The following is a 13878-nucleotide window of genomic DNA, read 5'->3' as shown; positions in this document are numbered from 1 at the left end:
CTGCTGGACCTCCTTACTCCCTTAAGAACTCCTCACTGAACCACTGCTAATGTCATTGAGATCTCAAAGAAAAGTTTCCTCTTCACGTCAGCCTAGAGCTTTTATCCCCTCCATCCTTACCTCAACTGACATCAACTTTGTTGCCATTATAGTTTTTTCTCCTGTCACTTCACGATTCTACATTATTGTATAAAAACTTCACGTCATATAATATAAAACACTTTCTACTTCTTCACAAAATGGAACAGCAGATTTTGGTAGCAGCTGTATCATTGGCACAGCTTTACCAGATACACTTTATCTGTACCAAGGGAAAAAAAACAACAACCAACGAACAACTGAAATACAAGAAGCTCAGATAACCAGGGAAGTAAGACAGGTGAGAAGATGATCAGAAAAAGAATGTGGAAAGATGAATTAGGAAGATGCTCAAGGTAGGAAAGCAATCCTCTCGTCCTCAGGCTGGGGAGAAGTGTGTTACTGAGAGGTAAAGAAATGTTTTTTGAAGCTCTAGCAAAAGAACAAAACATTGCACAATAACAGCAGATGGGACAAAAGAATATAAAGAAAGGCTAAATGTTACTTCTGGGGGTGCAGTCCCCTGTCTCACAAAAATCTGTAGAGGAGCTGCAAACCTAGTGATCAGGCCAGAGGTTTAACAAGTTGCATCCTTACTCCTCCAGCCCCTGCCCTCGCCAAAAGAAATCAGCATCAAAAGCCCATATCTTGAAATGTCCACACAATTTACAAAATACTGACCTAATTCTATTTGAGTATTTTCTTATTCCACAAGAAAAATATCACTTTTCTTTAAGATCTATTTGCCCCATTTGCAACAAGAAAGCTTTGCTTGATGTGGAAGGGAAAAACTAAAGCATGAGTAAAGCAGGTGCAAAACTGCCTACGCACAGCTTGGTAGTCAGGAATAAGTACACAGCACTTGCAGAAGAGGAGTCCAACATCTGGAAAGGTAGGTGACTTGGCAAGAACAAACTGTATGGGGTGGGCAACGCATTTCAGCTCATCAGACTTCCACTCAGGCTGCTGAGGTCTGTGATGGCAGAGAAACTTGTACCTCTGCACTGAGTGCCCGCGTAAACTACACTGCAACCACTAGGTCCCGGCTGGATCTGGAATACACAAGCAGTTTTTTTATGTGTGGTAATTATTACCTATCTGTACTTTACAGTACTCTTTTACTATATTTTTTTTCCCAGTAAATTATGTCAGTTTATCTAGTATGATGCCAGAGACACTGCACAGAGAACCCCTTCCATAAAGCTGCAAGTGAAAACATTATAAAATTTTCATCATTAAAACAATTGCTGCAATGAGTAGAAAGCTGTCTAAAATAACTGTAGATTTGGTACTTATTACTGTTCTGGAGTTAATTAATTTCCAGATTAACTAACTTCTATCTGGTCTCTTTAAGTGTACTCCTTCCATCAGATCTTATTTCTTCCCCATCTCAGCATGGAAAATTGCCATTTACTGAATGTTAAAATGGATTTTGAGCACGTGAGTACACTCAGAATGACTGTGTTTTGGTTTATTTAATTCCCTCTCTGAGGAATAATAACCAGTGGCAATAATGACTATATAGGCTTTAAAAAAAAAAAAAGAAATTGTTGCTTATTTGTCTTGAAACTAAAGAAATGTATATATAGCAGTATGAAAACATTCAGAGAAAGAGATTTTGCAGGTGACGTAAACATCCCGCTTTTCTGAGATCTCACCATTCCTGATAGCAGCCAAGAGGCTGATTGCCTTGAACAGTGAACCCCACCTAAAAGGTTCATTACAAAATACTGTCTTTTAGCTAGTGGCTGTGGAGAACTGACTTAACTTTTCCAATTCAAAAAAAAAAAAGAAAAGGAAAGAAAAAGATACTTAGGATAGTGGCATTTTAATACCGTGTAGCAATACTGACACTGACAACAAGAAATGACAAAAAATAGAGTTAAAAATAATGAAGCCCTCATCTAACTCATTTCAACAGGCTACAGAACCTCATATTCCTTTACCAGCCACAGCTTCTGCTGAATTTAGAATTTAGGTTAGACATTTTTGTTATCCAATGCCTATACATTTCTTATGGTATTTAATATTTTTACAAATTTATTTTTTAAAGTATTATAATAGCTACACACTTTCAGGTATTCAGAAGTATGATGTTGTTAACAATATGTTCAACGTTCAGACTGAGCTAATGGATGAGTCACAGGTAAAAGTCCAGTTCAATTCCTGAAAGCTGCTTAGCAGACAGACCTCCATGCAGACTGCTATGCTTTCAGTTACAACTTAAAGACTACCTAAAAATGAATAGAAATAGTATTAGAATATTAGCCCTAGGTTAAGGAATTATGTGGATTATTTCTTGGAGAATTGGGCAAAGAGCTTGGAGCATGGGACAAGGAACACTTCTGTGCATCTCCAAACAAGGATTCAGCATTATCTTAGCCTTTGTGACCCTGAGGAAACTGACTGTGCAATGCCACACTTTATTCATGTTCAGAAGACATCTAAATCATAAGATTCACTAGATTCTTCAAATAAGCCACTGAAACACATACACCTCTGGGTTTCAATACAGCAGCAAAAGAAAACATTTGATGTCAAATTTAGGAAAGTATGTGAAGTGTAAGGTGTCCATAAAAACATAAAAATCCTCCATATTAAAAACTGTAAAAAAATATCCAGATTATTATCCCAATGCTTCTTAAAAATGCCAGGCAAAAAATACTTGAGAGTAACGAGTCAGGTTCCTAAGTCCCATTCGAGACATGTCATATCCAGCAAACCACCAGCCCCTTATTGGAATGCTCACTTGATGTCTGATCCAATGAAAAAGTAATCCAGCTGCTTAGTCACCAACTGCTCTGGTCGACACCATGAGGTTTTTCTTGGAGACCTTCCAATGGTGCACCAACCAACCCTATCCTGTTTATCTTGAGGCCTGACCAACAAGAAACACACATTCTTATAGTACTCATGTTTCAAGCATGAAAATGACATACAAAATGAACTATGAATGGTCAAGTATTAAGCTAAAATGAATTGCGTTATTTACTAATTCATATACATACAATATTCAAGAATCAACATATTCAATTTCCAGAGTGAAAAATTAAGAAAAAAGGATTCTTTCCAATATATATAAATAATATAATAATGTAATATATACAAATGTGACAGTACTATTTAGTTGCATAAACTTTATTTGCTTTGGAATAATTTAATAACATCTTTCTCCTTGTAACTAAAACCTCTGCATACTCTACAAGAGCTCTTTATTTTAAAAGAATCATTATGCTAAACTCATCAATTCTAAAACATTTTTAGTTTTTAGTAAAGAAAACAATTGTAAACAGAGAGCTTTTGTAAGGTAGATAGCTATTACAAAGTTCACTTAGAAAATCAATATAGCATTTTAGCTGGAATTTGCTCATTAAACACCCACAGCTCTAATGCAAATTATGATGGAATGAATAAAGCAAATACATATGCTTCTTTCTTTTTATTAAATGTAAAATCTACTGTTAATTGCATCTGGTATGTCATATAAACTTTTCTCCTTAACTATTAAATGGAAGCTTTTACAAAAGTCATTAGAGATTCTCTTTCTTTGACTTGTATAAATTTCAATATTTGTTCAGTAAAGGTTCACAGCAGTTAAATTACATTAACAAATATTATTAGCTACTATGTAAGCCAACTAAGTAAAATACTTATATTGCAGGTAAAACAAATCAATGGGTGTTTACAATAATATTTGGATACGTCCATTTTTAAACAAGCTTATCAAATATCATGTAATTCTTAGTCAAATGAGAGAGACTCAAAGTAGAGTTTTTCTTCCCAAATACTCAAATTTGTTTAGTAAGCTAATTGTTTTCTAATATGGGCAAAAGTAAATATGAAGAAGATGAACCATACCAAGTATGAGTTTACTGAGTCAAAGCAGTGTACATATTTTCTTAGTTGAACCTGATTCTTTTGGCAAACTTGTCTTCTACTCTTTTTAAACTACCTTTAAAATACAGCAGTAGTGAGAAGGCGTGTTGGAAACCATTCTAGTTTAAACAGTGGTTCACAATGTTCCAAACAATAAAACTTTGGGAGAAGGGAGGGAAGCACAGTTCCTAGGAAAAGAACGTGCTGATTTCCTAGAGGTCATCTGTGTAAATGATAATAAAATTAAAATTAAAAATAGAAAAGGAGAGGCAAGAAAGAAGAACTTGTTAGGATTTACAACATCTACATCACCAGAAATCACTTAAGAGTACTCACTAAAACATTTATAAAAAAGAATACAGGGAAGACCTTATAAGTAAAAGATGACAGCATTACCCACACCACTATCTTAGAAGATATGGTAAATATTACAATACTATAATAATTGCTTTTTTGGATAATTCAGTCTTACGGACGAAGTAATGATATTTTGGACTTTGTGAGGTGTTTGACATTACCTGATGCAATGCAATGATTATTTTTGCTTTGACTACATGAAAACAAAGTGATCCAAGAAATACTACAAATAAAACTTTGATAATTGCTTTTGTAATTAACACTAGTTACAGTGATCATCTACTTCCAAGAAGAAATGGTTAAGCATGTTTTTCTATTAATAACAATGTATTATTGCAGAATGTCAAAGTTCTGTAGTTTAAGATTTAGTATTCAAGGACAATGGTTCCCGAAAAATAAGTGACTTGGGATTTTCTTTAGCATTGATTCTGGCACAATCAAAGTAATTTTAATAGTTACTCTCACCGTGACAGCAACAAGAAATACAAATGAGATGATATGTTTTTTAACAAAACAAAACAAAAAAAGGCACAGGGCATCTTCAATATTCAAGAATTGCCTGAAATAGTCATAACTAATTACTCCAAACTTTTTTTTCTGTCATTCAACTTCTGTGTCATACAGGCATACAGATCTAACATGGGAGAGAAGGTTGAATACATGAGAAAATGAAGCAAAGAATATTTTGTTTTCTACCTTTTGGAGATCCATGTTATTCTAAAGGAAAAGCACAAACATGAAACAACTTGCTTGGCCAAGTAATACTTAGAATTCAAGATTCCTGTAATGAGCTTCTTGTTTATCCTGTTGCGTTGCTTCTGTGAAAAAACTGTCAGCTGAAATTTATCCTGCAGAGAGGTTTAACTAAAGCTTTTTAGGGATTTTTGTTGTGTTTTCTCTGGATTTCTGAAGAGCAGATAGATGATGTAAGGAATCAGGGAAGTATAAGGGGAAAAGAGGTACTATGAATACCTGCCTTTTCCTTTTCATCAACCCTCCTATTCCTACATTACTGGGTCTCCGTCTGTCACAAGAGGACCTGGAAGCTATCCTTGCCATTTCCAGAAGGGTCAATATTATTATATTTTATTTAACCATATAGATATACACTTGATCACTTTACACAATAACAAACATGAATGCATTTGTAATTCAGTCATTTGAGAAATCAAAATTCTCTAAGACTTTTTTCCTACTAGATTTAATGACTCTATGCTCACAATTCTTAAATAAGTAGTCAACCATAACCAAATAACTGAAAAACAGATTTAGTGCATTGCTATGAAAGCCTTTAAAATGTGTCACTAATTGGTCTCTGCGCATACATGTTGCAAAATGCAGATAATCCCTAGAAATGTTCAAAGCCTAAGGCCCTTATGCAGTTCTCATTCAGGTTAATGGCAAACTACCATGAGCTCCAGGGCTTACTGTTGACTTAAAAATAGTGCTGAAATGTTCTATTATGAAACAGACAACTTAAGTTGCTAGCTGTTTTCTTTGAAAACTACCATTCATTTACTTTCAGTTATGACCTATAACTGAAAAACAAAAGCAAAATAGTGATAAGAAGATCACAGGAAAACTGCTTAAGAGTTTTCACTGGTCTATATCAGGAATTATAGACTACAAGTCATTTACACCTAAATGTGACTTTATAGATAAAGCAATCTGAACAAACACTGATAGAACACACTGACTTCTTTATTGCTTTGTGTTTGTTGTATGTATTTAGTGCACAGCATTCATCTGCTCCTACATTTCCAATGGTATAAACAAAGTGTTCTTAATAAAAGGCTAAAGTTGCTTAGTGGCAGCTCTGTATAGGGTGTTCTTTGTGTACTCAGATCCCAGTTCAATTAAAAAAAAAATAAAGTGGGAAAAGAATAGGAGAGAGTATTACACACAGACCCCAAGGCAGTTCTTGTGAAAGCCAATCCTTGTACAATACTTAAGCCTCTGTTTCTAGTACACTAAACACAGCTGACTTCAAAAATCAAACAATAATGCTGTTAAACTTTTTTTCAGTGAATAATTGCTGATGCCTGAATATTTACTTTAGGGGGGAAAGATTTAAGTGTTGCATTAAAGTTTGCAAGTTAAAATTTGACAGGTTAAAGAAAAAATTCTGTAATGCCCCAAGAAGTAGAATATTTGCAGAACTTATACTCTTGAGTAAAACCCAATCCTTTATGTTCATCTAGCACCATATAGTGGGGAAGAGAGAAGGGCCAGACTAATACAATTTGCAGAAATTACTGGCTTGCTTTTATGTAAAAACTCTACCCCGTAAATAGCTTAATAATTTACATTTTAACCTATTACAGCTAATCTTATATTGTCAAAGAGCTGCATGCAACTCTTTTGACAGTTGATGATTCTAACAATCTGAAGGTAAAACTAAATTGTTTCAAATTAAACAGTCAAAAATTAAGATGTTCTCACAATGCCCTACCTTGGCCTTTTTTTTTTCTGTTCTTTAGATGGATTGTCTACGTTCCCACACAGAGGACTCAAGTCATACAGCTATTCCCCAAATTCTGTTATTTACCAGGAAATATTTTGAAAAAAATATTCAGGAAGTAGTTTTGCATAAGGAAGCATTAATAGGGAAAAACAACCTCATAATTATATAGACTACATATAAAAATGAATTATGCACTAAAAATAAGTTAGGGAAATATATGCATTACCTATTTAAACTGTAAAATGTTATTCATATTTAGGCTTATAAACACAAGGGTTGGGAACTACTGAGTTCTTTTGGCTAAAGCCCAATATTGGCCTTATTTCAGTTTAATTGGAAGAGGATCTTGAATTCATCTTCTCCATGAGATATCAGGAACCTGGATTTCTGTTTGTACCAAAGGTTAATAAGAAATGTGTCTGCAAAAGTCAAACAGCATTAAATACCAAAAACTGATTATTATTCTGCAGGAGTTGTTCTGTCATTCATAATCTCTCCATGCTCCAACCTTCCACAGCTAATCTTTAATGGATGACATGCAAGAAAGAAAAATAACATCTAAAAAGGGACTCTAAAGTGAGCTTTGAAGAAATGGAAAATACATCTGTGCTGGAAGTTATTGCCACCCAAAGTTTATTACTGGCAAGATTACTTACTTCCTCTTACTTTATGGGATATTAAATCAAACTTTAAGCTAATAGCCACTTGGATATTTGTTTTCATTCCTGCTATTAAAATCACTGCATATGCATTATTTTTCAAGTTAATTCAGGAAACACTAAATAACGCTCATGAATAATTTCCACACCATATTCAAGAATTCCAAAATATCACAAATGTCAATTCTCCACATTTTAGTACAAACTGACCTGACAACAAGAACTTAATTACTGGTATATTGCTGTAGTTTCCATAAGATTGGAAGGTACATAACAGATACAACTGCATCAGAAGTATTACTTTACTACCTTCTTTTTTTTGCTGTCTTTTCTGTCATTTCCCTGGCATTTCAGAAAGTATATGCTCAATGTTGATACATTTTTCAAGCATTAAAGGTGGTGTGCAGCACCTAATAGACTTAGCAGACTGGAGACAATCCAATTCTGCCTGCTGAGTTGACTCTGATTTGAAAAGTATTCAATTTTGATAACGTTACCATCAGATATTGGTTTTAAAAAAAAAAAAAAAGCAAGCAAATAAAGAAAGAAGCAAACAAAATAGCCCCCGTTACAGGAAGACTTGCCATAACAGAAATTCTGTAACAGATATAATCAGAAATATTTCTGATTATATTTTCCTTCAAAATTATTCTTAATCCCAATATAAAGCAGTGTGATAGCAACACAAAGATCCCAAGAGACAAGGCTCTGCTGTCAACTATGGTATATCTTGTTATGGTAATGGTGGAGGTAACTGTCAGAAGTTCAGGGCTTTGACATTTTTCTAAGTCTAGAGAGAGTATACTATTATGCTCTACTACTGTCACTTACACAAAACAAGCTCTTTCCTCTAAAAATTCCAATATAAACCGTGTATATTTCTTGTTAGGCAAAAACAAAGTCATTTATTATGTCTGTCCAAAGTGAGATCTGTTCTCTCTGCTGGCTCTCTCTTTTAAAGTAAAGACTTGACTCCTTTGCATCTCAATCCTTAAGTTCCAGTCTGTCCTCAGAGGACGTGTGCTCCTTCTTCCTTTCCCCTCCCACAGAGGGCACTCATTCCCTTTTCTGTTCAACATATGAAAATTCTGCAGTCCTGTTCCTCATATCCAATTCACATTTGATGTTCCTCTTTCTTTTTCCTTTACATTATCCTAGTCTAAGTTCTTCTAAGAACTGCTCTCCCCTTGATTTTTGCTGTGTTGCCTTCTCTCTTTTTCTTCTCTCGTAGTGAAACTAACTGTAGTTTCTGACATTGCCTTAGTGAGAGGAAACCTAACAGAAGAATAGTGCACAAACAGCAGTAACCTGTGGCAACTACGACCACCAGAAACAATAGTATCTAACAGCTGAGAAACTGCAATCAGAATTGTGAATTTCCTCATGAACTGTGAACTCCAGGATAGAAAAAATAAAAAATAAAAATCTTCTGAAAATAAGCCATTTATTGCACATAGTAAACATTCTCTTCTACCTTTACTCTTTACTTTTTTTTTTTATTCTCTCACAACCATTTCACAAATTTACACTTTTCCTCTTCACATATTTCTCTGAAGAAAGTAAAAAGCACAAAATCACAAGCTTTGGGTTATTTGTTTCTGAAGAGTTCTGCAGTTTAATTTCAAAATGGCCTTTGTCTTCAGCTTTCCTGTTCTTGCCACAGAGCTTGCTTAGGTAAAACCCATCAATTAGAGGGTTCCATTTAAAAATAGAATTGTAATATTCCTCAAAGTAGATAACATTTTATGGTGTACCTTTCTGATGTTTTTTGCAATATAATTTTGTGGAGTCATTTTCTTATCATAAAGTCAGTACAAAGTAATAATAAAAATGCAAACACCCATATTTACAGGCTTCACTCTACCATGTGTTATACACTGCAATAATTAAACATTAACTAGTAACATGAAATCACAGCAGCATGTGTTCTCCTTTCCTCAAAGGACTTAATACACGGGGAAAAAGTTTCTCCTGAAACACGCTGAGTCTTCTTTATTAGGTTATGTCTGTCCATTATAATCCTCCCGAAGGCTTTTTATGAGAGACACACATAGACCTCCACAAATTCTGTTTGGTTCACATCATTCCAGATTTCAAAACATTTATCCAAACTTGGTAAGATTCTTAGAACAGCAAAATAGGAAGCAAAAAGCCATAAGATGTTAACAAGGCTTCCTTTTTTTTTTTTTTTCTTCTCAAGTGTAAGGAGCCTCTTACCTTCACTCCCAGCATTTAAAGAATTTTATACTTCCTGAACTCATAAAAGAAGCAAAAAAGGTATCTTTTTAAAGGCCATCCTAACTATGCACTTCAGCTCTCATTAAAATTTGGCTTACTCTTGTTTTTTAATTGGAATAACTATGTTAATTATTCTATCCATATTCACGTCATACTGTTTCGGAGGGGATATCATACTCAGGACATAATTAGAAAGTTTAAACAGTAATGCAAGAGAAAACAATTTACTAACAAATATTTCAACTGTATCCATAACAAGGAAACTAATTAGCATTTTGACACACATTTCATATTTCTTTCCAAGTTTTAATGAGCAATGAACACCTATATTAAATAGAATATTTCTGTGTTATAGATATAGAGGTAAAACACTCTGCAAATATCCAAGAACAAGCACAAAACTTGGAATTCAATCCAAACAATTTGCATTAGTATTCAGTTGCTGGATACAACTATGATATGTTGTTCAGACTTTTTTTGTCTTCTGAAAATATAGAAAACAGTTTATATAAGATGAAATAAGAGTAAAATTATGCCTGCATTTCACTTAAACTTGTTTCCTGATATCTAGTTTCTCCTTTCCCATCCTCCATCACAGAAAATTTAGCAATTCTCTTCCACTTATAATATACACAGAATTCCTGTATTCTCAGGATAATAAATGCCCGTATTCCCAGGAGTTTCATGTTTAAAGTCAGCCATATGTTTTTTTCAGCCACGGAGTTTATTTTCAGCTTCATTTTCTTGATGATAGTTACTCTATACTCCAGTACCAATATTTTTGGGATAGGTATTAGTACTCACTATCAATATTATGTGAATTGTCTGTGGTTGTTTCGGTTTGGCCCTGGCAGGCACCTAAGTACCACAAGGATATAATTTTACCTATCCTACACTTCACTTACGAACAAATGATATGATTAATTTATAATTCTACTCCTATAAATTTTCTTGAAACATATGGAGCAAAACCTCAGGATATTTTTCATCCACATCCATACTATATACACTATCACTTTTCAATAATAATAAAAATACTCAACTTCACCACTTTAGAAATTTCTGTAACTGCACAATACAAATTGTTTCCATTCTTGTGTGTCTATCCAAAGAACACTTAACAATATAAACATGTATTCACTTTCAACTGTAAACTTAAATACCTTACATTTTGGCAATTTGCATAAACGTCATTCACTGAAGACGTACCATCATTAGACAAAAATTAACTAACTACCACAAGAACAGATTTTTCAAAAGTGCAGGTCTATAGCTGAGGTGAACGTGTGACTATCTTCATACACTGGGAGAGGGGTAGTATTGCTCTGAACGAGCTAAAACAATAAGTGGTATTTGAACTGCTGGTTGAAAGGTAGAAGCACTGGTAATCATTATTTCCCCTTGTTTGTTCAGGACCTTCCAACAAAACAAACAACCTTTTTGTGATTGGATTGACATGGTGTTAACAATGCATTTAATGCCCAAATCAGTATGAATACAGGTAAAGCTCCTGCTAATACCAGTACCAGGATGTTAAAGCCACCTATTTTCTAAGCAACTCTAAACAGCCACACACACACAAAAAAGTCAAATCTTCCCTCCTTTAGCAAATAAAGCTAACATTCACTAGGCCACGTCATATAGCAACCGCGGGTACTGTAAGAGCCATACAGCCATTTGTTAAACGCTTGCCTACCATACCTGCAATCTTTTCTGCAATCTTCGCTTCTGTAGCTCTCTCTTGCAGTTCTAAGTCCAGTTTTATTGTCTTCAGCTCCTTGTCCTTTTCAGAGAGCTTATCCTGAAGCTGAACAGAACAAGTGGACAGTAAGATTCTTATCTCTCAGAAACAGTCAACCAGCATAACAAAATTTTAAACAACAGTTCTCTTACCACCAAAATACAAACAGTAGGCAATACCACAAAAATTTATCTATTTAAAGGACAAATGCTTTTTTTTTTTCTTTCATCAATTGCCCTATCTTGCTCTCTGAAACAAGCAGCAATGTGCATGCCATTACTCTTATTTTGGACTCCCCTCTTCAGATATCACTAGCTATGCTTTTGCTTGCTAAGGAAGTTCAAAGTTACATGGAATATAATGCAGATGGTGTCTGCATTAGTAGCCTTTTTCTTACCAAGATTACTGACATCACTGATGTCTGAAGAACCTGTGGTGTAAATGCGTCATTTTCCATGCACATCACCAGACAGAAAACCTATGCTCTTTAACATGCTGGGATCTGTCTTTTAATTGGGAATTCACTTAGCCTGTTTTTAGACAGAGCTGAGCTTGCCATCACATATTCAATGATATTTCACAGAACTGCGGAACTGTTGAGGCTGCCAGTGACCTCTGGAGGTCAGCTGGTCAGCCTGAGCATTCCCCAGTGCTTAAGCATGACCACCTACAGGAGGTTGCCCAGGACCACATCTAGGCAGCTTTTGAAGATCTCCAGGGAGACTTCACCACTTCTTTGGGCAACCTGTGCCAGTGCCCAGTAACCTGCACCATAAAGAAGTGCTTCCTGCTGTTCAAAGGGAACCTCTGACGTTCCAATTTGTGCCCACTGCCTCTTGTCCTAACACTGGGCACCAATTCATGGAAAGAGTACAGATTTTTCAGTTTTCTGTCAATAACAAATGCAACTGCTGCTAACAGTAGAAACAATGCAGTGTGCAAGTAGGATGGAATTTTCCTCCCCTTAACATAGAAATATCAGGGCGTGTTCATTATATAGACCTCATGTACAGAAGCATGAGCTCCAGTTTCTGTTCATGAAACACTGGCTTTGGTTTTGGTCCTTTTTTATATTCAACAGCTGAAAAACTTGTCATGAAATGCTTGAGCCATCTCAGATCTGGGATGGTATGTTTAATGAAAGAGACCAGGTGTATTCTAGAAAGTAAGTTTCAAACTTTATCAAAGTTTCATCATTTGAACCATGCTATTACATTAGAAAAGCTACAATTCTGTCTTCATTATATCAAAGCACAAGAGAAACAAGGCTGTAGCAGAAGCAAAACATACTCAAATGACATTCATAAAATACACTGGCTCTTCTGGTAAAAAGCCAACGTCAGTACCAAGTGTTATTTCAGCATCAAAAACTGTCAAATTTCTGAGAGGAAAAAATTAAGATTACTCTGCAAAAAACAGAAGGCTAATCAAGTTAACCAAAGGAATCACTGAGAAGACATGTGCCACTTTCAATAGAATACATGATGATGACTACGATATCTTAAAATGGCAGATGTGAGGAAAAACATACATACTTTCATTTCCTAGTGTGATGCTAAACTAAATGTACATATAAATAAAAAATGCATAGATAAAAATACATATAAATACAAAATAGAATGCAAAGGAAATGGAAAGTAGATATCAAAACTTGGGATTAAGATAGGTATTGTGATTTAAATGAAGAGAGGTTTTACAAGGCACAGGTGGCAAAGTATGGACCAAATATAATCGTGAAGGAACTACAATACAGAAATTAACTATGTTAACTCTAATGACAGAACTCTGATTTAAAAAAAAAAAAAAAGAAATAAAACAAGTTTAAGATGTTAAATTTGTAAGAACCCATACACCATGACTTTACATAGTGAATTGACTCACTGTTTCCCATATTTAATCTCAGAATCTCAGTTTACCATGTTTTCGGGATCAGGCCTCAAAGCAGTTTACTGTTTCTTACAAGCAATATGCAAGTATTAGAACAATAGCTTTTTGTCTCCTAGCAAGCATTTCAGAACATCTCTCAAGATTTTGTTGACCTCCAAGTATTAATGGGTTTTACCTCTTCCACTATGCTATGAAAATACTACACTGAAGTAAAACGGATCTTCTGTCAAAATATATGAACAATGTAGAATTTGTTGAAGAATTACTATTGTTTTTGTGTTGGCTTACAAGAATTCCTGATTTGGATAACTTTGTAACATGAACAGGATTCCAGCCATTACTACTAATTATTCAGTTGTAATAGTTCCATGCATAATAAATATGTTTCATATGTGAACTCTAATCCACAAGCTTTTTCAAGCCAACAAAAACTTTTCCATTAACTTCAGTGTTTTTTTATCCATGATGCAGGAACCTATGTCACTGATTAAAAAGGTCAAAGGGCAGCATGAAAGATTTTTTAATTCCAGAGACGCAGTTGTTAAACAGATACTAAGAATCCAAAATGACTAGAAAGC

The 13878-nt window shown here is 34.7% G+C and overlaps 1 protein-coding gene across 20 annotated transcripts in view; it reads right to left on the bottom strand.

The window, feature by feature from the left end:
• MIPOL1 (mirror-image polydactyly 1) overlaps positions 1-13878 on the bottom strand; it is a 192850-nt gene that overhangs the window by 128018 nt on the left and 50954 nt on the right. For all 20 annotated transcript variants that reach the window (XM_083837762.1, XM_083837763.1, XM_083837773.1 and 17 more), the window contains one exon: positions 11374-11479. In XM_083837762.1, coding sequence (XP_083693888.1) covers positions 11374-11479 — 106 coding nt within the window. The remainder of the gene's footprint in view (positions 1-11373; positions 11480-13878) is intronic.

This window comes from Anser anser (genome assembly GCF_964211835.1).
Source record: "Anser anser genome assembly, chromosome: 5".
Classification (NCBI taxonomy): domain Eukaryota; kingdom Metazoa; phylum Chordata; class Aves; order Anseriformes; family Anatidae; genus Anser; species Anser anser.
This window is presented reverse-complemented; position numbering and strand designations above follow the sequence as displayed.